This window comes from Protopterus annectens, chromosome 3.part0, assembly GCF_019279795.1.
Source record: "Protopterus annectens isolate FY-2018-M chromosome 3.part0, PAN1.0, whole genome shotgun sequence".
Taxonomy (NCBI): Eukaryota; Metazoa; Chordata; order Ceratodontiformes; family Protopteridae; genus Protopterus; species Protopterus annectens.
This window is the reverse complement of record NC_056731.1, coordinates 992,735,999-992,761,345: the sequence shown is the minus strand read 5'-3', so window position 1 is coordinate 992,761,345 and position 25,347 is coordinate 992,735,999. Positions and strand designations below refer to the sequence as shown.

Below are 25,347 nucleotides of genomic sequence, written 5' to 3'. Positions count from 1 at the left end.
GTATTCGTTCTCCTTTGTTCTGTGGATTAGAAAAGAAGGTTGGCAAATGAATGGACTGATTAAGGGCCAGACTGGGTACCACCTTGGGCAAAAAGGAAGGACTGGTCCTGAGGGACACCCTGTCTGCATGGAAGATGAAGGGCTCTACTGCCATGAGGGCCTGTAATTCAGACACTCTTCTTGCTGAAGTGATGGCTAGAAGGAAGGCTGTTTTCTAAGAAAGGAATTTCAACTCTGCAGTTGCAGCTGGCTCAAAGGAGGTAGAGTGAGCTTTTCCAATACAAAGTTAAGGTCCCAGGCTGGAGTAGGGGATCTCCTGGGTGGTCGTAAATTTTTGGCTCCTCTGAGGAATTGCTTCAGCAGGGAGTGAGAGAAGAGGGGTGGCTCAGTATTATAATGTGCTGAAATGGCTGAGGCATGAATTTTAATAGATGAGAAGGAAAGGCCCTTGTGGAGCATCTCTGTCAAGTATTGAAGAGTATGCGGTAAGCTGGGCACTGTTGTGCCCATCCCCTGAGTCTGGCTCCAGGAACAGTATCTTTTCCACTTTTCAGCATAGGATTTTCTAGTACTAGGCCTACTTGCCTCCAGAATGATATCTAGCACTTACTTACTGAGGGATGGTATTGGAGAGCTCAGGTAATCAGCCAAGCTGCAAGGTTCAGGGTTTGAAGCTGGGGGTGCAGAATCTGTTCCTCTTGCTGGGACAGCAGGGAAGGGGTCTGAGGCAGGTGCCATGGTTCCAGCAGTGACATACTGCGCAAGAGGGGGTACCAGTGTTGGCATGGCCAGTCTGGTGCAATGAGTATTGTCCTTGGTTTGTCTTGTTTGATCTTTAGCAGAACTTTCAAGAGGAGAGGCAGAGAGGGAAAGGCATAAACTGAGAGGCCTTCCCAGGTGAAGGACAGGGCATCCACTTTCCAAGCTTGTCTGTGGGGAGTCCTTGTGCAGAATTTGCCCAATTGGTAGTTCTAAAGGGAGGCAAACAGGTCTATCTCTGGGCTCCCGCATTTGTTTCTCAAAATGTTGAACATCTTTGGTTCCAGTTTCCACTCATGTGGGTCCATGAGATTTCTGCTTAGGTCGTTTGCCAGTGAATTTAGTTTGCCTGGCAGGAACTGAGCTTGTAGGTGCACTTGGTAGCTCAAGGATGTGTTCCACAGAGCCATGGCTAGTCTGCTGAGAGGGTATGAGTGGGTTCCCCCCTGCTTGTTTATGTACCACTTAACAGTGGTGTTGTCTGTCTTTACCAATAATTGCCCTGGAAGAATGTGGTCCTTGAAGGCTGTCAGAATTCTGTACAGCTAACATTTCTTTTTGATTGATATGCAGGTGCATTTGACTCTGGTTCCATTTGCCCTGAATGCACTGCCCTGCCAAGTGAGCCCCCCATGCATAGTCTGATGCGTCTGTTGTTAGGGTTTGGGCGGCAGGGGGTAGAGTGAATGGCAGTCCCTTGTTGTGGTAGCAGGCCTCTGCCCACCAAATAAACTCTGTCTTTATACAAGGAATGAAAGGAATCATTGCGCGAGTGTCGGTCCTTTTCTTTTCGTTTTTTGGAAATATGCGTAGTCGGAGGATCCGACTGCATAATGTAGGCAAAATCAGAGCCGAAAATTTGTTCAGCAAACTCCGACCGACGTCTAAGCGTCCGTCGGTTAAAAGAAGCGCAGGCTAGACAAGCTGCTACATCGTGGTCTGGGCCTAAGCAATGTATACAGTAGGAGTGGAAATCTTTATGAGGTATTTGTTTCCCACAAGATAAACAGTTATTCACTTTCTCTGACATCGGCTGAGGCAAGAAAGAGTCCCCAACGGGGTACTTAGCTTTTTAGAAGTCTTCGAAGTAGTATTCGGTAGTAGTAATCTCTGGATCTGACCGACCGGCACTTCCGAACAGCTTCTGCTTCGGGCGCCACACGGCAAGAAAGACTGAGGAAAATGGCGTCGGCTGATGCCTTTATACCCGAATAACTGCAGCTATGACGTTGGGTGAAGTGCGACACCAGCCGAGGCCAGACCCAGACTTTGGAATCCGGCCGACCGAAGGGCTGCCTGACGACAGGACAACCCATTTGTAAGGACTGCAGATGCATCCTTGAAGGACATTCATTGATTCTAGGTCCTGAGACTGTTGACACCAAAGTTTTTTTTTTTTTATACCAATGTAGTTTCCTCATATGCAGTCTTGCATATGGAATTAGTAGGATGCAAGAGGCCATGAACCCCAGGGCTTGCAGTATTTTCCTTGCAGATAGCTGGGTCTTTGTGGTCAGTAGTTTGAAGTAGGCTGGCAAATAAACTTGTTTCTCTGGCGTGAGGTAGGCCATCTGGGAAGTTGTGTTCAAGCTTGCTCCCAGGAATACAATTTGTTGGCAGGGTACTAGGTGAGATTTCTTTTTGTTTATGGTGTAACCCAGACAAGTCAGTACCCTTTGAACAAAGGCCAGATGATTCAAAAGTATGTCCTGGCTTTCTGCCTGAATTAGACAATCGTCCAGGTATGGGTATATTTGAATATTTCTTTGCCTGCAGAATGCAATGACTAGAGCTAGGCACTTTGTGAATACCCTGGGCGCAGTAGATAAGCCAAAGGGAAGTGCAGAGAAAGTACAGTTTTGTACCTACCATAAATGTAGATGTTCGAGTGGTTATGCTGCTGCAGTCATCACACTTGGGTTATCTGCCGTCAGGCGGTCCCGTAGTTGGCCTGAATTCCAAAGCCTTGGTCCGGCGTCAGTTGTCGTCACTTCTTCCCTGACGTCAGTGGGGCAGGGGTATAAAAGAGGCAGCCAATGCCATTTTCTTCAGTTTTTCTTGCCCCGGATGTCAGGTGCCCCTAAACTAAGAAGGCAAAATAAGAAGCTTGCAAAACATACCTTAGTGCAAAATAATGGTACTAGTTGTAAGCAAATACACCATATAGACATGCATCCCAAAGGTTGAAGTACATGGAGGTATAAGAGAAAGCCTTGTTAGAAAGAGGGGATGGAGGGAGGGTAACCTGGACTGCAGCAGCATAACCACTGGAACATCTACATTTATGGTAGGTACAAAACTGTACTATGTTCATCGTGCTATGCTGCTGCAGTCATCACACTTGGGTACATTCCCAAAGCTATGGTTGGGTGGTAGGAGTTAAACTGGGTTAGGTGCAGCTAAGATGCCCTGCAGAACTGCAGTGGCAAACCCAGCTCTGGTTTTTGAGTACAGAGGAAGGTGGTAATGCTTGGTGAAGGTGTGCACTGAACTCCAGGTAGTTGCCTCCAAAATGTCCTTTGTTGGGACTCCTCGGAGGAAGGCTGCTGAGGTTGCTGTAGCCCTGGCAGAGTGAGACCTAATACTATCAGGCACTGCTTTCCCGTGGTGTGAGTAGCAAAAGCAGATGCAATGTGCTATCCATTTGGAGATGGTCTGCTTTGAAAAAGCCTTTCCTTCTGAGCCTGGTGCATAGGATACAAGGAGTTGGTCAGATTTTCTGAAGGCCTTGCCCTGTCTAAATAGTAACGTAGCGGTCTGTGAATGTCCAAGGAGTGAAGGAGTCTTTCTCCTTTATTCTGTGGGTTTGGATAAAAGGTGGGCAAGTGTATGGTCTGATTGAGAGCCACACTAGATACTACCTTTGGCATGAAAGAAGGGTTGGTGCGTAAAGATACTCTGTCCTGATGGAAAATGATGAAAGGTTCCACTGCCATAAGTGCCTGCAGTTCTGAGACTCTGCATGCTGAGGTGATAGCTAGCAGCAGGGCTGTCTTCCATGACAAGTGTTGAAGCTCTGATGAAAAGGCTGGTTCGAAAGGAGGAAATGTTAACTTTTCCAGGACAAAATTTAGATCCCAAGTTGGAGTAGGTGGTTTTCTGGGGGGGTCTTATATTTTTTGCCCCTCTGAGAAACTGCCTTCGCAAAGGATGAGAGAAAATGAGAGGAACTGTATCATATTGAGCTGAAATGGCTGAAGCATGGATCTTTATGGATGAGAAAGAAAGGTCTTTGTGTAGCAGCTCAGTTAGATATTGGAGAATGTGCGGAATATTTGGGATACCAGGATTCAGGATTCAGGCTTCTGGCCTGGTTCCATACACAAAATCTTTTCCATTTGTCTGAGTAAGTTTTTCTGGTGCTGGGCCTCCTGGCCTCCAAAATGACATTCTGGACGTCCTTTGAGAGAAGTGCTGTTTGATAATTTAAGGTATTTTCCATGCAGCTAGATTTTAAGGTCCTTAGCTGACTATGAAGTATCTAAGAGTTCTGTTGGGTTAACAGCAGAGGGAATTGAGGTAAGATCCATGGAGGGCTGTGAGACAAGTTTCGTAGTAGTGGGTACCAGTGTTGACGTGACCAATCCGGGGCAATGAGGATCATCTGTGGTCTCTCCGATCTGGTTTTCAGTAATACCTGGGAGAGTAGAGGCAGAGGTGGGAAGGCGTAGACTGACAATGCTGTCCAACTGAATGATAGGGCATCCACTTTCCAGGCCAGGGGATGGTAAGTCCTTGTGCAAAAGTTTTGTAGCTGGCAGTTGTTGGTTAAGGCAAACAGATCTATGTCTGGCGGTTCCCACCTCTGAGTTATCATTGAGAATACTTGTGGGTGTAGTCTCCACTCGTGGGGGTTTGTCAAATTTCTGCTTAATTTGCCTGCCAAAATGTTTTCTTTTCCTGGCAGGAATTGTGCTTGCAGTTGAACTTGGTAAGTTAGTGCTGTGTTCCACAAGTCCATTGCCTGTCTGCATAGTGGGTAGGAGTGCGTCCCTCCTTGTTTGTTTATGTACCACATAACTATGGTGTTGTCCGTCCTTATTAGAAGTTGTCCTGGATGCAAAAGGTCCTTGAAGGCTGCTCGTGCATTTTTTACAGCTAGCATCTCCTTTTGATTGACGTGTAACTGCCTTTGGTTTGCAGACCATTTGCCCTGTATGGATTGTCCTGCCATGTGTGCACCCCAGGCGTAGTCTGATGAATCTATTGTCAAGGTTTGGTTTGGTGGAGGTGAGACAAAAGGGAGGCCCTTGTTTACTTGGCATGCTTGAGCCCACCATAGAAACTCTTTTTGAAGGCAGGGAATGAGAGTTATAGTTGCTTCGAGGCTGTGTCTGTGCTGGGACCATACACTTTTTAGGTACCATTGTAGTTTTCTCATATGTAGCCTTGCATATGCAATTAGTCGAATGCAGGATGTCATGTACCCCAATGCCTGCAGGAATTTCCTTGCAGTGAGCTGGGAAGAAGTTGCCATGTTTTTGAAGTACTGAGCCAGTTGTTTTTGCTTGTCTGTCGTGAGGTAAGCCATCTGGGTCATTGTATTCAAGCTGGCACCCAGGAAAATTATTTCTTGTGAAGGTATTAGTTTTGACTTCTTTTTGTTTACTGTGTACCCTAGGCAACTTAGCAACTTTGTCACAAATGCCAGATGCTGTAGTAGGATGTCTTTGCTGTCCGCTTGGATCAGGCAGTCATCCAGATATGGATAAATTTGTATTCCTCGCTGTCTGCAGTATGCAATTACTGATGCCAGGCATTTCGTGAATACTCTGGGCGCAGTAGATAAGCCAAAGGGCAATGCAGAGAATTGATAATGCATTGTGCCTGCCAAAAATCTGAGGTATCTTCTACAATCTTGTCTGATAGGGACATGCAGGTATGCCTCTTGGAGGTCCAACGTTACCAGCCAAGACTCCTTGCCCAGCTTGGGAAGAAGCTGCTGTAGTGTGAGCATTTTGAATTTGGGAATGTCCAGGTACATGTTTAGAATTGAAAGGTCTAAGATGGGTCTCCAGGCTTTGTCCTTTCTTGGTACTAGAAATAGTCTTGAGTAAAATCCTTGACCTTGCTCTTTTGCAGGTACCTTTTGAATTGCTTTCATGTTCATGAGAGCTGAAATTTGTTTTTGTGCCTCTGCCCATTGGTTTGTTGGCAGATTTGGCATGCCTCTCATCCGTGGTAAAGTGTGAAAATGAAATCTGTAGCCTCGGGTAATAATATCCAGAACCCATTTGTCCTTTGTTATGATGTGCCAGTTTTGTGGGAAAAGAGCCAGTTTTCCTCCTAGAGGTGCTGCCTGGGCAATTATGCTTGGCAGGCGAAGAGGAAAGTCATTGAGTTTGTTTTCTGAAGGGTTGAGATCCGTCGTCCCCACCTCTTTGAGTTGTTGTTTGCCATTGTCTAGGCCTGAAAGTACCCTGTGCCTAGCCTCTGCCCCTAGGGCGTCTGTACCTGCCCCTTTGGGGTCTGTCTGAAGCAGGAAAGGACCAGTTTTTTGATGGCCAGTTTCTGCTGAAGTGAGGAGGTTGTACCTGTAAAAAATCCTTAACAGTTTGCATTGATTTTGCCTTTTCTTCCATCTTCTTTAAAACTTCCTCTGCTTTGACACCAAATAATGCATCCTTTTGCAGTGGAGCATCCAGTAACTTTGCTTTGACATGTTCTGGTAAGGTATGCTGTTTTAGCCAAGCATGTCTACGTATTACAGACCCTGTGACTGCTGCTCTACATGAGGCCTCCAAAGAATCAAAACCACACTGCAAGGTATGCTTTCCCACTTGTTCTGCTGCATGCAACAAATCTTGCATCCCTTTGAAATCTAGTTGATCTGTTTGAGGGATAATTTTCTGTTTTAACTGAGTAAGCAATTACTGCTGGTATTTAATCATGTGGAATTGGCAGTTTAATGCCCTCATGGCCAAAGTGTCAGAGGTATACACTTTTTTCCCCCCATCTTTCTAATGCCCTGGAATCTCTTTCCGCAGGTAGTCGATTCTTAGCAGTAGAGGCCTTAACCCCTTTGGGACCCTAGGAAATGGTTTCTGGATCTGCAGCACGGCTTTTATATAAAAACTTATGAGAGTCAGGGACTCGGTAGTATCTATCAGGTTTAGGTTGTGATGGAGGTAAGGAATCTGGATTTAGACTGGATTCAGTGTAGACATCATCCAGAATGTCCAAAACAGGTGGAATGGCTAGGGGTCTGTGCTGAGGCAAAAGAAGAAACTCACGGAGTCTTTTCTTGGAGTCAAAGTAATCTTGTCCTTCCCAGTGGAAATGCTCTCTCATGGTGTGCAGGGTTTCCCCAAAAGAGAAGTCTTCTGGGGGGGAAACAGAGGGAATAGACTCCTCAGCATCTGGGTCTTCATAGAGAGGGAAGGGGTAATCCTGTTCCTCAGAGTCTGCTGAGGAAATGGATTCCTGGTCAGAAGGAGGTAAATCTTCCTCCAGTCTAGGCCTTTTGTCAGGAGGGGGCTGGGAAAGTACAGTTGTGTACACTTACCATAAATGTAGATGTTAGAGTGTCTTCACTGTTGCAGTCATGACTGTAGGGTTCTCCCTTGCCGGCAGGCAGTCCTCGGTCGGCCAGAATCCCAAAGTCTGGGTCCGGTGTTGGCTGTTCAGCCATGCTCCCTGACGTCAGAGCGCCAGGAGTACAAAGCTGACAGCCGACGCCATGTTCTCCAGTTTTTCTTGCCCCAGATGTCAGGAGTCCCAAAATGAATAAGGTCCCATACCCTTTGCAAATACACCTCAGAAGAATGGTGAAAAAAAGGAACCACACAAAAGTAAAAATAAGAGGGGACAGGAGAGAGGGAAACCCAGACTGCAACAGTGAAATCACTCGAACATCTACATTTATGGTAAGTGTACACAACTGTACTATGTTCATCGTGTTTCACTGTTGCAGTCATGACTGTAGGGTAGAATCCCAAAGCAGAATGAAAGGGAGGTGGTCATAAAGTAGAAGGGGCGGCTAAAAGGCCCTGCAAGACTGCAGAAGCAAAGCCTGCCCTAGACTTAGAGTAGAGAGGTAGATTGTAGTGCTTTGAAAAAGTATGCACTGAACTCCAAGTTGCAGCTTCCAAAATGTCTTTGGTAGGAACTCCCCTGAGGAAGGCAGCGGAAGTGGCAGCAGCTCTGGTGGAATAAGTCCTTATACTGCCTGGGATTTGCTTTCTATGGTGTGAATAGCAAAATCTGATTCCATGAGCAATCCATTTAGAAATGGTCTGTTTTGAAATGGCTTTACCTTGGGAACTTGAAGCATAAGAAACAAACAATTGCTCTGATTTCCTGATGTCCTTGGTTCTGTCCAGGTAAAAACGTAGTTGTCTGTGTACATCCAAGGAATGTAAGATCCTTTCCCTTTATTTTGAGGAGTGGGGAAAAAGTTGGCAAGTGAATAGTTTGATTTAAAGCCACTTTGGAAACCACCTTAGGCATGAAAGTAGGATTAGTCCTTAAAGACACCCTGTCTTGATGAAAAATAATATAAGGTTCCACAGCCATAAGAGCTTGCAACTCTGAAACTCTCCTGGCAGAGGTCAGAGCTAACAGGATGGCTGTTTTCCAAGATAAAAACTTGATGTCAGAAGTGGCAGCAGGCTCAAAAGGAGGTAAGGTGAGCTTTTCCAAAACATAGTTGAGATCCCAAGCAGGAATGGGAGGAGATCTAGGGGGCCTTAAGTTCTTAGCTCCTCTGAGAAACTGCCTCATGAGCTGGTGGGAAAAGACTGGAGGGTCTGTATTATAATGAGCAGAAATAGCAGAGGCATGTATCTTAATGGAAGAGAAAGAGAGACCCTTATGTAAGAGGTCTGTCAGGTAAAGTAAAATCAAAAGAAAGTTAGGAAGAAGAGGATCAGAATCCTGAGCCTGCATCCAGGAACAAAATATTTTCCATTTTCCTGCATAAGATTTTCTAGTGCTAGGACGTCTGGCTTCTAAAATGACATCCATAACCTGCTTGGGTAGGAGAGAATGAATCAAAGACCCTGGATTAACCAGGCCGCCAGGCTGAGTGTTCTGACATGGGAGTGAAGAACCTGACCCTGGTGTTGGGACAGAAGGGTCGGAGTCTGTGGTAAAATCCAAGGGGGCTCCAGACAAAGGTTTTTCAGAGTTGGGTACCAAAACTGTCGAGGCCAATTTGGGGCCAGCAAGATTATCATCTTGGGCTTGTCTTGTTTGATCTTTAATAATACCCGTGTAAGAAGAGGAAGAGGCGGAAAGGCATATCCCGAGAGGTTTCTCCAACTGAATGATAGTGCATCCACTTTCCAAGCTTGTTCGTGGAAAGTCCTGTTGCAAAAAATCTGTAGTTGATGATTGAGGTGGGATGCAAAGAGGTCTATGTGAGGACATCCCCAGACTGCTGTTATCATCTTGAATATTTTGGTATCCAGCATCCACTCGTGTGGGTCCGAAAGGTTTCTGCTCAGACTGTCTGCCAGGAAGTTTTGCTTCCCTGGTAGAAACTGAGCTTGAAGGTCCAGATTGCAAGCTAGAGCTGTGTTCCACAGATTCATGGCTAGTCTGCAAAAGGGGTAGGAATGAGATCCCCCTTGCTTGTTTATGTACCACATAACTGTGGTGTCTGTCCGTATCAGTAGTTGTCCTGGTTGTAGAAGATTCCTGAAGACCAATAGGGCTTTCTGAACGGCTAACATTTCCTTTAAATTGATATGCAGGTGCTTCTGATCCTTTGTCCAAAGGCCTTGCAGACAGTTGCCCTGAAAATGGGCTCCCCAGGCATTATCTGAGGCATCCGTGGTTAGTATCTGAGTGGCAGGAGGCAGGCAGAAGGGTTTTCCTTTGTTTAGAGTACATGCCTTGGACCACCAAAATATTCCTTTTGAAGACAAGGCAGGACGGAGATCAGTATGTCTAAACTGTGGCAATGCTGAGACCATACACTTTTTAGGTACCACTGTATTTTCCTCATATGTACTCTTGCATATGGTACGAGAAGGATGCAAGAGGCCATGTAACCCAAAGCCTGCAGGAATCTCCTTGCAGATAGCTGAGTTAAAGTTGCCAAGGTTTTGAAAGTTGAAGCCAGCTGTAACTGTTTTTCATATGTCAGAAATGCCATCTGGGTTGTTGTGTTTAGAGAAGCGCCCAGAAAAATTATCTGTTGTGAGAGAGTCAAATTTGACTTTTTTATGTTTACAGTGAATCCCAGGAACTTGAGAAGATTCTGAACAAACTGTAGATGCTGGAGAAAGACATCCTTGCTGTCTGCCTGAATAAGACAGTCGTCCAGATAAGGGTAAATTTGAATTCCCTTGAGTCTGCAATAAGCTACTACTGGAGCCAGGCATTTGGTGAAGACCGTGGGCGCAGTAGACAATCCAAAGGGCAGCGCAGAGAATTGAAAGTGCCTCGATCCGGCCTTGAACCTGAGGTATTTTCTGCAGTCCTGCCTGATGGGAATGTGTAAATATGCCTCCTTTAAATCCAAAGTTACCATCCATGCATTTTTGGTCAGCATTGGAAGTAGCTGCTGTAGAGTAAGCATCTTGAATTTTGGTATCTCTAGAAAAGTGTTCAAGACTGACAGATCCAGAATGGGTCTCCATGAATTTTGCTTCCTGGGGACTAGAAAGAGCCTTGAGTAAAAACCTTGTCCCATCTCTGAAAGTGGAACTAGTTCTATGGCTTTCATAGCCAAGAGAGCTTCCACCTGGTTTAAGGCCTCTGTCCATTGATGTTTTGGAAGATCTGGCCATTCGCTTGGCCTAGGTAGGGTATGAAAATTGAATTTGTAACCTTTTGAAACCACATCCAGAACCCACTTGTCTTGGGTTATATGAGTCCAATTTAGGTGAAAAAGAGAAAGTTTTCCTCCGAGAGGGGCTTCCAGGCAAGAAGTTCCTGCAGCCCAACAGAGGGAGTCATTGAGTTTGTTTCCTATGAGCTTGCGACCTGTCCTCTCCTCCCCTAGGGGTGGAAGCAGTCCACTGTCTTGGTCTATAAGAGGCTTGTGTTTGAGGCCTTCCTCGGGAGCGTCTGTATCTACCCCTCTGAGGCCTGTCTGAATTGGGAAAGGACCAATTTTTAGTAGGCCAAGTCCTACTAAATCTGGGTGGCTGTACTTGTAAGAAATCTTTAACTGTTTGCATGGATTTTGCCTTGTCCTCCATCTTTTTAATCACCTCTTCAGCTTTAGATCCAAACAAAACATTATGCTGAACAGGAGCATCCAATAATTTAGCTTTTACTTGATCTGGCAAATTTTGTTCCTTTAACCATGCATGCCTTCTAATCACTGTGCCAGAGGCAGCAGCCCTACAAGAAGCCTCCAAGGCATCAAATCGACAGTGTAAACCATGCTTCCCAACTTGTTCAGTGGCATGCATTAAGTCATGTAATTCCTTATCATCTGCACAGGCGGAAATGGAAGTTAGCTTTTGTTTTAAAACAGACAGGAGAAAATGCTGGTATTTCAGCATATGAAACTGACAGTTTAAAGCCCTAATAGATAAAGTAGCAGAAGTATACACTTTTTTGCCCCATCTTTCTAAAGATCTGGAATCCTTCTCAGTGGGAATGGGGTTTTTAGCAGAAATGGCCTTAACTCCCTTAGGACCCTGAGAAATGGTTTCAGGGTCAGCAGTAGGGTTCTTGTATAAAAACTGGTGGGAATCAGGAACCCTGTAATATCTGTCAGGCTTAACAGGAGCTGGAGGAAAAGAGTCAGGGGTTAAATTAGCCTCCGAAAAAGCATCATCCACAATATCCAAAATAGGAGGAATAGCCAGGGGTCTATGTTGGGGAAGAAGTAGAAAATCCCTTAGTCTTTTCTTAGATTCCGAATACTCCTGTCCTTCCCAGTGGAAATGTTCCCTCATTTCATGCAAAGTTTCCCCAAAAGAGAAGTCCTCAGGGGGAGAAGCTGAAGGAATGGATTCCTCAGCATCAGAATCCTCATCATGAGGGAAAGAATATTCCTGGTCAGAAGAAGAAACTGAAGAAACAGAAGCCTGATCAGAGGAGTCATAATAAACTTCCTGCCTTGGCCTTTTATCTGGAGGGGGATGTGAACCCCTAATCATAGTAAGTAAGTCCTCCGCCATCTTAAGTAACTGTTTCTGTGACTTGGGAGCCAGATCAGAAGAGGCCTGTGTTGCAGTCTTTGATTTGGAAGGAGTCTTTGCCTTTGTCTTTGGCTTTGCCTTTATTAGAAGCTGAGTAGGCCTGAAAACCCCTTCGGAAGCCGGTACCTGCACAGAGGCTCTGGACCCATCCGAAGGAGCATTGTCCGAAGGTCCTGCAACAGAAATATTCAAAGGCCTAGTTGGCTCCTCATGGGAGTCCGTTTCGGCCATCGGTTCCGAAATGGCCGATGACAGGGGCTGCAAAAGTGCCTCACTGACGACGGCCGAACCTGAAGCTGGCTCTGCTTGTACGATATCGTCTGATTTGGACCTCGGAGGCCTGTCTTTGTCCTTGCGTCGTTTGTGAACTCCGGTAGCCGGAACTGTATCCGACGACATTTTGTAATTAAAACGCCTACCAAAGTAATGAAATGCAAAATCGTACCTTCGTTTAATTGTACGTTGATTGAATCTAGCACAAAACCGACAACTAGCTACGTCGTGGTCAGGGCCTAAGCAAGGAATACAGTAAGAATGAAAATCCTTATGAGGTATTTGCTTCCCACATGAAATACAATTATTAACTTTTTCTGACATCCGTCTGGAGCAAGAAAAAAGTTTCCCCAACGGGGTACTTAGCTTTGAGTAGGAGAAGAAAGTCTTCAGACTGAAGTTTGTTCAGAAAAAATTGTCAGTTGTCAGCCGACCGGCACTTGCGAACTGCTATCACCGCATGGCAAGAAAGACTGGAGAACATGGCGTCAGCTGTCAGCTTTGTACTCCTGGTGCTCTGATGTCCGGCAGCATGGCTGAACAGCCGACGCCGGACCCAGACTTTGGGATTCTGGCCGACCGAGGACTGCCTGCCGGCAGGGGAGAACCCTACAGTCATGACTGCAACAGTGAAACACGATGAACATCCTCTGATAAGGGTAATCAGGTCCTCCGCCATTTTGAGCATCTGTTTTTTAGGCATAGGGGCCTGCATGGGAGTCTGTGGACTCGGTTTCTTAACCTTTGGGAGCTTAGCGTATGACTTAATGGAAAGAGTTGTCGGTTTTAAAACGCCTTCTGAAACCGAAGGCCTGTCCATAGTCTCCAGGTCACCGCCAGGGCTGGCGTCCGTGAGTTGAGGAGGAACCGGCTCCAGTGGCCTGGTAGATTCTGACTGAAAGGTAGTTGCATTTTCTAAATCTGCGGTAGTCAGGGGCTGCATAGGTGCCTCACTGAGTACCGAAGATCCGGCGGCAGGCCTAACCGAGACCTCGGTTTCTGGTCTAGGTCTAGGCTGCAGGTCTTTGTCCTTGCATTTTTTAAACATAGCGGAAGTTGGAGGTTCCGACGACATAATGTAGTTGAATTTTCTGCCAAAATAATGTCGGGCGGTATCAGCCCGACTCTTAATAGTGCGTTTATTAAACCTAGCGCAAAACTGACAACCAGAAACGTCGTGGTCTGGGCCTAGGCAAGAAATACAGTATGAATGAAAATCCTTATGAGGTATTTGCTTCCCACAAGAAATACAATTATTAACTTTGTCTGACATCGGTCAGAGGCAAGAAAAGTTTCCCCAACGGGGTACTTAGCTTTATAGAAGACTTCGGCTGAAATTCTGTTTGAAAATCTCAGGAGCTGGCCGACCGGCACTTGCGAACTGCTTCTGCTTCGGGCACCGCGTGGCAAGGAAGACTGGAGAAAATGGCGTTGGCTGCCTCTTTTATACCCCTGCCGCACTGACGTCAGGGAAGAAGCGACGACAACCGACGCCGGACCAAGGCTTTGGAATTCAGGCCGACTGCGGGACTGCCTGATGGCAGATAACCCAAGTGTGATGACTGCAGCAGCATAGCACGATGAACATCTGATAGTGCATGTAGCCTGCTCTGAAATGTAGGTATTTTCTGCAGGATTCCCTTATTGGGATGTGCAGGTAAGCTTCCTTTAAGTCCAATGTTGCCAATCAGGCATTTTTGCCTAGCATGGGAAGCAGCTGATGAAGAGTTAGCATTTTGAATTTTGGGATTACCAAAAAGGTGTTTAGAATAGAGAGGTTCAGGATAGGACGTCAGGAGTTGTCTTTTCTGGGTACCAGGAAAAGTCTTGAGTAAAAACATTGTCCCCATTCCTCTGCTGGGACAGGTTGAATAGCCCTGATACTTAGAAGAGAGAGAACCTGCTGTTGAGCCTCTGCCTACTGATTTGGGGGTACTTCTGGCCAACCGACTGTGGTTGGTAAGGTGTGGAAGTGGAATCTGTATCCTTGGGGAAACTATATTTAAAAACCATTTGTCTTGGGTAATGAGCTCCCATTTTTTTGCATGCAGGGCGATCTTTCCCCCTAAGGGAGGAGGCAGTTGAGCAGGGTTTGTAAAGTTTAAGGTTAAGTCATTGTGACAGTTTGTCATGGGGGGGGGGTGATTTACTACTTTCAGCTTTGGAAGTGGGAGGCCCCCACTGCTTAGGCTTGTGAGTACCTTGAGACTGTAGCCTAGGTGGTCTGCTGTTCCTGGGTTTGGACTGAGAAGGCCTGGAAGAAACAGGAAAGGACCAATTCATAGAAGGCCAATGCCTACTAAATCTGGGAGGGTGTACTTGCAGGAAATCTTTAACAGTTTGCATAGATTTAGCTTTTTCCTCCATCTTTTAAGTACTACTTCTGCTTTGTTGCCAGGCGGTCTTGGTTTAAGGGAGTATCCAGTAATTTAGCTTTAACATGACCTGGAAAATTTTGCTCCTTAAGCCAAGCATGCCTTCTAAGAACAGACCCAGTGACAGCTGCCCTGCAAGATGCTTCTAAAGAGTCAAAACCACATTGCAAAGTATGTTTACCAACTTGTTCAGCAGAATGCATTAAATCCTGTAATTCTTTATTTCCAGTACAGTCAGGAATCAACATCATTTTCTGTTTAAGTAGTCCAATAATATCCTGCTGACACTTCAACATCTGGAACTGGCAGTTTAAGGCCCTAATGGCCAAAGCAGCAGAAGTGTATACCCTTCTTACCCCATCTGTCCAGGGCCCTGGAATCTCTATCAGAGGGGGTAGGGTTTTTGGCAGTAGCCTTAATGCCTTTGGGTCCCTGTGAAGTGGTCTCTGGGTCCGCAGTAGGATTCTTAAAGAGGAACTTCAGAGAGTCAGGTACTCTGTAGTACCTGTCAGGTTCCCTGGGAGCTGGAGGTAAAGCGTCTGGGGCCAGACTAGATTCCAAGAAGGTATCATCTACAATGTCCAGTACAGGAGGGATAGTTAAAGGCCTGTGTTGAGGTAGGAGTAAGAATTCCCTAAGCCTCTTTTTGGAGTCAGAGTAATCTTGGCTTTCCCAGCAGAAATGCTCCCTAAGAGTGTGCAAAGTTTCACCAAAAGAAAAATCTTCTGGAGGGGAAGCAGAGGGTATGGAGTCCTCTACATCAGAATCCTGGTCATCAGAAGAAACAGAAATTTCAGAATCCTGATCAGAAGACTCAGAAGGAAAATCAGTTCTAGGTCTCTTAGAGGGAGAAGGCTGGCTTACCCTAATTAGAGTAATAAGGTCTTCAGCCATTCTTATCATTTGTTTTTTAGGCATATGGGCCTGACCACGCAGTTTGGACATCGGTTTTCTAGGCATGGGTCAAGTTTTAGGCCTTGAAGAAGAAGATGGTGTCGGTTTGAAATGCAAGCCCATAGGCCTGAATACACCCTCAGAAGCCGGTGCTTGCACAGCGGCTCCGGACCCATCCAAGGTAGAGACATCCGCAGGTTCCATAGTCGAAGAATCATCTCGCAGCATACCGGACTCAAAATGGGTCTCAGTAGAGGCCTGCGAATCTGACGTAGATGGTACCAGGGGCTGCGAAAGCGCCTCACTGAGTACTAGCGAACTGGTGACTAGCCTAATGGAAGCGTCGTCGGCAGCTTTGGACCTATGCAGTCTGTTTCTGTCTTTATCTTTACGTTTTTTCGGAATGTTGATAGTCGGATGGCTCATCGAAGCCATTACCAGATATTTAAACAGAGTACCGAAATAGTTTGCTGCAGAAATGGACAGACTACGAATAGCTCGAGGATTGAATAAGGCACAAAACTGACAGCGAGGGAAGTTGTGGTCTGGGCCTAAGCAAGGAATGCAGTACGAAAGTCTTTATGAGGTATTTGCTTTCCACAGGTAATACAATTGTTAACTTTTACTGACATCGGTTTAGAGCAAGAAAAAGGATCCCCAATGGGGTACTTAGCTTTTTTGAAGACCTCGGTTCTGAAACTCGAAAACGAAAATTTCAGGAGTTGGACGACTGGCACTTGCGAACTGCTTCTGCTTCGGGCACCGTATGGCAAGAAAGACTGATGTAATGGCGTCGGCTGCATGCTTTATACCCCTGACTACCTGATATCATGAAAGAAGAGACAGCATCCGACGCAGGACCCAAGACTTTGATAATCAGGCCGGTTGAGGGCTACCTGCAGGCAGATAACTCAAATATAACGGCTGCAACAGTGAAACACAAAGAACATCCTCCTCACTACAGATCTCCCTTTACCAATCATCCCTTCCCAACTCTGGCAATCCCTCTCCACTAACTTAAAAAAAATCTCCTCTTTCCTCCAGGATCGACAAGTGGATTTAAGGAGTTCACTGGCCATCAACGATGATCATGTGCAATACAGGAGATATTTCTCCACAGGTTATCACTATATGACATTTTTCATTACAAGAGCTTTCTAAAATAATGAGGAGAAGGAAAGGAAAGGTGTAAGCAAGGAGCCATGACCTCCAGGTGAAGGGTATTCACAAAGATCTGAAAACAGCCCTAAGCATGCACAATCATTTGGTCTTTTTACACTTTATTTTTACAAAATCCTACATATCTGCATGATCTTTTCATATCTGCCAATGTTGTGAAGTCTTTACCTAATCAAAATTCACAATTATTAATGGCATCCAAAATGCGGGACTGAGAATGCTACATAATGTAAATGCTGTAAACATTCCCTGTAAAAGTGAGAAGGCCACACCCACAGATCAATATCACAAATGTGAAAGCACAGCCAACTGAACAACCAAGTGTACAGGTTTCAATCTCCTACTCCAGTGGGATATTTTAAAACATACTATGATGAACCCCTCACTTTCCCGGTAAAAGTGGGAATTTTTCTCTAACGGTAAATGCTGCTATAAACAGGTGCACAGTATATAAATTTTTTTTAAGTTTTATTTTTAACCTTACATTCACAATAAAAAAACTAACATATGTATTATTACTCCACCACTTATTTGACACTACAGCAAAAGATTAGAGAGAAAAGGACTCCATTCAACTTAAGTAATTTCTTTCGGTTGTCCAAGGATAATTCCCATCAAGCTAAGAGCTGGACTGATGACTCAAATTATGGATCTTTAGAAGACTGATGAAAGCACTGGCTTTATCAGAAATAAGACCCTATTATATTTACTGTAATGTTCTAATTCATCTAGCACTCTTCTGTTTCACAAAAAAAAAAAAAAAAAAATGGTTAATATAGATGTTAGATTTCTTTTTTATGTATCCACTAGCATATGACATTAAAGATTGAGGACTGCGCGGAGGCCAGAACATGAGCACTCCCACGACTGGTCAGTATGATTCACCCATGCAAATGAGGGATGGATCCTCAGGACCAATCTGAAGTGGTGAATGCTGGACCAATAAGTAACCATCCCCCCCTGCACACACAGACACAGGCCTCATGCAAATGAGGAATGGATCCTCAGGACCAATCTGAAATGGAGGGCTCTGGGTCCAATGAGAAATCATCACTCCACACACACATCCCAGTCTCAGGCTAAACATGTGTATATAAAGTCAGCCACAGTAAAATGTTGTAAAGAATGTAACCAGGCGCTCTTCTATCTTATGTCAAAAATTAAACCCATGTGACTTCTTCAATAAAATCAGACTGAACTTGATTCTGAAGTGCTACTGACTGCATGTTAACAGTAATACTCAGTGGCACAGGGAGCTCTACCAGCTCTAACATGTAACCAAGCTGGGAAAGCTAGCTCTGACCAAGAGGGATTTAATATAACATAGACCAAAGGTCCTTCTCAGGACTAACCTCATATTACAAGCTCTTGGCTTTTGTTAGGATATGAGAACTCTCCAACTGGTTACAAACTTGCTTTCTCTCTCTTTCCCCATCAAAAATTTCAATGCCAAGTGCTTTTCCACTGGACACACCATTTAACTTCCACCTCACCAACATCACTTCTACTTCAACATTCTTTTCTCACCTGCTGTTTCCCCTTCCATATTTGCTACTAAAATTAATTCACATTTGTTTTTCTGCACTGTTAATAATATTCGCTCATTATTTCAATTGTCTATGGGACTACCATCTGTGATTACTCTATTTGTGAATTAGTGCTGTTTTTTTGTGTGAATATCTTCACCTGGGCTGTACAATCCTAGTAATAAATAAAATAAATAAAATAAATGTACTGCCTAGGCTCTCTTTCAAGCTACTTTCTCCTTTAAGTGGGCACATTTATTCTGTATGATCACTATAGTGACTAGAAAGTACCTTTACAAAGGCATAGAGGAAGCAAAGGAATAGTAAAACCTATCAACAACCGATTATGCATGTGAAATCTTTGTGCAGATGGGTAAACACAGCAGCTTCTGGAATTACTGTTGACTGCCTCAAGCCAAGAACACTTTCATTATTTTAACGAGCCTGATTAATAACCTTTTGTGCTTTTTCCTGATATAGTCTTGTTTTTTGGATGTACTTTTTGGTCACAGTTTTGGTTTCACAAAGATGAATATAACATTTCAGGGAATTAATGGCTCTGCTGGACCGAGGCACAGGGAACTAATCTAAGGGGGTGGTAAAAGCCAACACATTCTGACTAGGCTTATAGATACCCTCGGGCAGACAGCCTAGTACTTACCTACGAACCTTTGTTACTTCCCCCTAATGCTATCCATGCAGCTTTTTTCCCAGAAAAATATTTTTTTCCCCAGAAAAATAATTTTTTTATTAAAACAGAGTAACATGTTTTGTTACTAAATGATGTCACCGTTTACAAAATTACACATAATGTAAACGGTCAACATAAAAAAGATCCCACAGACCTTAAGAGTGTGCTCCTACCTTTATATCACAGTTGTAGTTTTAAAATTAAAAGTTGACTATCTAAGACCAGTGTTAGCTGAAATGCAAACTTGCAAGACAGCATGCACATCATGATGTGGTGCAGGTGTGAAAAACAAGAAGTGACAAAAGGCACACAATGTACTTAACTTTTTTTCAAGGAGCTCATGAATACATCTCCTAGAAACAAAGGTGACCACATGAAGCAACCCTTTACTGCTTGGACTTAAATATAACTGACAGAATTATTTACACCACCTACAACACCCTGCTCCCCCATATCAACACACGTGTTTATTCAACTGGTAAACCCAGATAGGCACAAGTGTCTACTTTCAGGGGTGACCCTAGGAGCACTATCCAAGTAAGTCGTTCACTCACTCAGCCACGCAGGAGTTAAATGCAAACTGAGGGAATCAAACCCACAACCAAAGGTGGAGTTCATTAGCAGCCTTAAACCTTTCCACCATACAGTTAGACCTGGTAAGGCTGCCTTCATTAGAGTGCTATGATTCCAACTTTCAAGATGCTGGAGGGTACAAATGAAAAGAGGAAGGTCAAAGACAACAGTATGCAAATCTTCAGCCTTACCACAAAAGCTGACAATAAATCTCAATGTATGCGCATGTACACACATGCAGCTCAAAACAGGTAGTAGGCAATAAATGAATAATTAACAGCTGTTCAGAGGGAAAATTTAGGAAGATTTTTTTTTTGTGCGTTAAAGTCACCAGTTCAAAGTAGGGCTTCACCCTCAATATTCCACATTAAATTCAATGGACATACTTGAAAAATAAACAGTACTGTTTAAGGAGGTGTCACTACTTGACACAAACCTGGCACTGGTCATCAAACTAATGCACACATGATGTGTATGAACTTGGTATGTGCTTATGAAAAAATAATGCTCACATTCTACATTTGAGGGATCTAAATGCAGAAAAAACTACAAAGAACAAAAATCATTTCAAAAATGAGCAGTACTTTTAAGTGTTAATTGCTGACCTTGAGATAACAGCAAAGGCCATCTCCCTTAAGGTTTCCTTCACTGTCTTTATAAAGCTTCACTTTAAAATCATCACTTTCTGGATCTCTCATAATAATGCCATATTTGGACATAAGTTCTACAAATTCATCTATCGTGAAGTCTAGAGGTAAACCTAAAAAACAAATAAAAACAAATTTATTCAGCAATACAAGTCAATTTCAGAGAAAAACACCAGTAAACCTCTTCACCAATCAGCACTACTAAAACAGCCAGTTTACCAATGACTTCTTAAAATGCATCTTAATTTCTGGTTGGCATCTTCCTATCAGTTAGACAGAAATCTTCTGCCACCAAACAAATATACATGCAGTTTTCTCAACTTTTTCCTGTGAAAGCATTATAGCAAACTTCTTAAACAAAAAGCACTCATACTCACCGGGATTATGTATCCATCTCACAGAAGAATAGGGTTTTTTAAAGTATTTACTATTTATTCATGTATTGCTTTTGTTAGCAGGATGCAGCCAATGGATGAAGTCCCTTCTACAGGTGTGGCATACAGAATGATTCCCAAAACGAGAAACAGACACAAGAACGTTTTAAAAAGATTGCAAAACATATTCAACAAAGGATGTCTGGCCACAGCATCAACTATGTATGTGCATAAGAAGAAAGAAAATTCTGATAGTGAAGTATTCAACAAATCCAAAACCTCTGAAAGGAATTTCTGAAGTATGTTCGACCATTGGAATTAACTTTTTGTTCCACGCCTAGCAAAACTAAAAACTCAGAATCTATGTTTTTAACAGTCACAGTTGCACATCCACATCCACACACACACACCTGTGATCACCACTGCTTTCCAACGTTTTATCCCCTTCAGTCTAACTAAGCGGTCCTACTGACCTTGTTTCTTTGTCTGGGTGTTCGAGCAAAAAGACCAAATGGTACATTAGAATTCTGACAGTGTTGGAATAGAAACAGACTGGCTTCAGAAGTCCCTGAAAGAAAGTTCTGAATGTAGTTAGTTATCCACAGTTAAGTACTCATCATGAGTACTATTTTTAATCCAGGATTTCTTGAAATGGGTCCAACCAGTGAACTGCATTTATGTATTTGACTAGTCCATCTACCTGCATAACAAAGTGAAACAGATCTTTTTAGCCCTGACCCAGTTTCCACTGATCAGAGCGACTGACAAAATGTGCAGACTTGGCAATACCCAGGACAATGAAGTACAGATGATAAAACATGGAGCCGAGCAGAATACAAACTGAGAACATCAGCCAAAATCCTAAAGCACTAAATGGTACATCCCATTAACATATTTCCATACGAGTACGAGCTTTTGTATATGAACTGCCAATGTCTTTGCAACTGTGAGTTTACAATTTGTGCCCGATTTGTTGGCCAAGTCTTACTATACGAAAATGTTCATAGATAATACTTACAACAATGTAGTACAGGTAACAGTACTTGGGAGTTGAACAGAATATGACTGAAAATATTTTTAGCATAACATGCATCTAAAAAATTTGAATTACAGATCATGTTAACATAACAGTGTATGTATCAACAGGTGTGTAATTCCAAAGCAATCAACAACAAATGCAGCAGAATAAAAACACACTGACGAAAGCTACTGCTTCATACAAGATGCCATACAGCACTTTTAAGAGGCTCTAATCCTACAAAGCAATCTAAGCGTCAGTATTTTGGGAAGGTAGGGATGCACTGATGTATGTATAGTGCAGATGCCTGCAATCAACACATTCTTTAGGCAGGCACCTAGATCTACAAACCAATGTCTCCACCATGTCAGTAAAACAGACTGGTATCACACTTGGCAATCCGAGTCTGTCTGGTTACTCACTTCCTCTCCTGACCTGCATCACTTGGCCATACTATAAAGAATATTTACTCCCACTGCTAGAACTGGGCAACATGTGAGTGTAGCTGAAACTTCCCTCGTGTGTGTAGCTGACACTTCCTTCTTTGTTGGGCTACTGGAAAAACAGACTAGAAAGTGACTGACTGCTTAAGAAATACCATGGAAATCTTTGTGACTTTTACTCCATTGCTATCTTCATCTCAGAGTTTGTTTTACTGTAATCAACGGGTATTGTACTGTAACTTCACATTTATGCAACTGCTTGTGTCATTACACCAGGGAAATGCCTAAAATCTTCCAGGATTTAGTTATCATTTAGTCTATTATTATCTAGTTACTGTTTAGAAAATATGTAGCACTGTGTTTTACTTCTTATTTCTCAATGTTTGTAATTAGAGCTTAGTACTCCATTGTTATAGTTTACCATCTACCATGTCATTATGTGGACCTTTTCTCCCCGGGCCTCCTCTATAAAAGGGACCTGTGTCCAGTCGGAATTTCTTGGTAAATAAATAAATAAAAGAGATCCACATGGGTTACAGTTCACACCAGTTAACAAATTATAAACAAACAAATTCTTGGAAAGGGAGGATTTTTCCTCAAGAAAAACCCATCTTTATAGAACACAGAAGAGGGTCATTCAGCATTCTGAAATACTGAAGCATAATTAGCTGGTACAACAAATGAACTTCCAGGAGAAAAATCTTGAGAGCAGTAGATAAAGCAGAATGAGAAAAGGAGGAAAGTCTTTCCGTTACAAATTTGCAACTCCGGGAGGGAACAGGTTCTTGACTGAGAACAGAATGTCGCACGGCACTACCAATCCATGTTGGCTAAAGATGCAGCATACACCAAGTCATGACAGCTGTAAAGATCAATTAACTTCTTGTTTATTAAATGAATGCTGACCCTTAATGGACCACTTTTAGACAAGACCACGTACAATCATGAAATAGAAATCTATACAAAAGAAGCTTATGAAGACAGAGATTAGCACATGTAATGAAGTGGCAAAAATGGTTCCACTGCACCCCAGAGAGTTAACTTTGATCAACAACAGAAACTCAATGAACTGAAACCTCAGTTGGACTCAAAACTTTTTTTGGGGGGAGGGCGTTACACCCCCTTGCACACTCCATGAGGCAGCTTTACCTACTACAATGCCTTAATTATAAACACTCTGGAGATGCACAAACAAGGAGAAATCTGAGAAGCCAAGAAAGTCTTATTCCGTTAAGAGTACCAACAGAAACCTCACAGGCAGTGAATCTCAACTGAAAACCTCAATTAGTAAGTTACACCCTCGTTCACTTTACGCACAACCAAGAGTGTGGAAGCTGGGTCACTAAGGTTCTACCCTAACTAATACGAGGTCAACAATGCAATGAGAATTTCAACAGAAGACAGGAAATGCAAAAGGAAGCAAACACATGTGCAAGCCTGACTTTCAACAGAAGGAAAAAAAATTCCACTGCCTTCACAATGGCTCTCTGAAGAAAGCGGAATTTTTTACATTCGGTAAACAAGTCCAACTCCAGGAGAATCAGCACAGATGGCCACTTCTGCATCAGATAGAAGAATTCTGCCATTCAGAGTATTATTCAGTAATCATCATTAGGTATTCAATAAGTACTTTTCATCCTCTAGAACATGAATGCAATGATGGACATGTGATATGTCAGGACTCATCCAAAACCTACAGTACCCTCATGAATAGAATCTATTCAGGTACCACATTAACCAATCCATTATATATAACTTGAAGACTGTTCACATTAACCAGATGATTACTAACAATGTTAACAGAATTAATAAAACATTTTAATTAGACAATGATAGTGGACTATTTATTTTGTTCTGCAACTTTAGCAGATACACAAAATGCTCTCCTCTGGAGCACAACTAAGTCTTCAAAATAAGAAGCATGAAAGTTATGTACTTACCATAACAGAATCATGTTGTCTTCTTCCTTCTTTCTCAACCTGTGGGTTACTGAATCCAAATTAGACCCAATGCCAGAATCCTCAGTCCTGTAGCTCTGCCTCCTCTACCTGTAACTCCGTGCTCTTAACTTCCCTTCCTCAGATTGAGTTTGCCCCACAGATTTGCTTAGAACCACTAGCAATGGAAAAGAAACAATTTATGCAAGAAACAGGCTGACAGCAACATGAGGACCCACTGAGACGTAGTTTGAGGCCAGTCCACACAGCCAGTCAGGCACAACAAACAAAGGTGACAATTTGGAGAGGGCATGGAGGGATGAGATGGATGGAAGAAAAAAACATGGATCTTTTATATAGTAAGTACACAGCTTTCACATCCAATGTATTTTCCATCCATCCCAGCCTGTGGGATAGAGTCACCAGCCAATAATACCTCAGGGTGGCCACAGCAAAGAACATTCCACAAAATAGCGGAACCAAAGAAGCTCTAGACCTAGACTGAATGCCCAGTTTCTAATGGGACACAAAGATATGAGTGTTAAACCAAGTGGCTGCATCACAAATGTCATCAACAGAAGCCTAAGCGAAAAAGCCATTTGAAGTAGCAACTGCTCTAGTGGAATGAGCCAGCCTTAGGCTTAAGGAGAAAAATAAATTCCTTTCAGGGAGTATACAAAAGAGATACAACCAGAAAGCCATCTTCATGAGGTCACTTTGCAAATGGTCTTGCACAGTCTTGCTTTGGAAAAGGAAACAAAACGCTGTTAAGATTTTTCAGAAATGTTTGTTCCTGTTCCAACAGAATCCCAGTTGTCTATGAACATCCAAACAACAGAGCATACATTCTCCCTTGTTACTGAAATTTGGAGAAAAAACAGGCAAATGAAAGAGCTAATTCAAATTAAACTCAGAAGCAATCCTGGGCAGAAAAGAAGGACTGGTCCTTAAGGTAACTCTATCTTTTTAGAAAATCAAATAAAAAGAAACCGAGGAAAGTGTTTGAAGTTCAGACAGCCTTCTTGCTGAAGTAATGGCTACTAGAAACAAGAGTTTTCCATAAAAGTTTTAAGGACATTGTGGTGGTTCACAAAGAGGTCTGGTGAGAACTTGCACAAGCAGACTGAGGTCCCAAGAAGGAAATGGGTCATGAACTAAAGGATGTAATAATAAAGTGCCTCTCAAAACCCCCCTGGATACCTTAACAGCAACTAAAGGTGAATTATCCATGCTAATGAGAAAGTTGGAAATGGTAGTTAGCTACACTTTAATGGTAGAGAAACTAAGACCAGAGTGAAAAAGACCAAAAAATCCAGGACAGCATCAAAAGATGCAAAGAAAGGATCAGAGCCTTTGGAAGATGCAAAAATGAAAAACCCCTTCCACTTACTAGTGTAAACCTTTCTAGCTGAAGGTTTCTGGGAGAAACGGAAGTGAATAACTCTCCCAGGCAGCATGGGATCCACTGCTTTCATCGGAATAGGAGGAACCATGGGCTAGCTTGAGGGAGTGGTGAAGGTTCAAGTGAGGAAGAAAGTACAGCTGTGTACACT

At 43.3% G+C, this 25,347-nt stretch overlaps 1 protein-coding gene across 4 annotated transcripts in view; it reads right to left on the bottom strand.

The window, feature by feature from the left end:
* Window positions 1-25,347, bottom strand: part of HTATSF1 (HIV-1 Tat specific factor 1) — a 970,322-nt gene that overhangs the window by 613,436 nt on the left and 331,539 nt on the right. For all 4 annotated transcript variants that reach the window (XM_044065289.1, XM_044065288.1, XM_044065291.1 and 1 more), the window contains one exon: window positions 19,981-20,135. In XM_044065289.1, coding sequence (XP_043921224.1) covers window positions 19,981-20,135 — 155 coding nt within the window. The remainder of the gene's footprint in view (window positions 1-19,980; window positions 20,136-25,347) is intronic.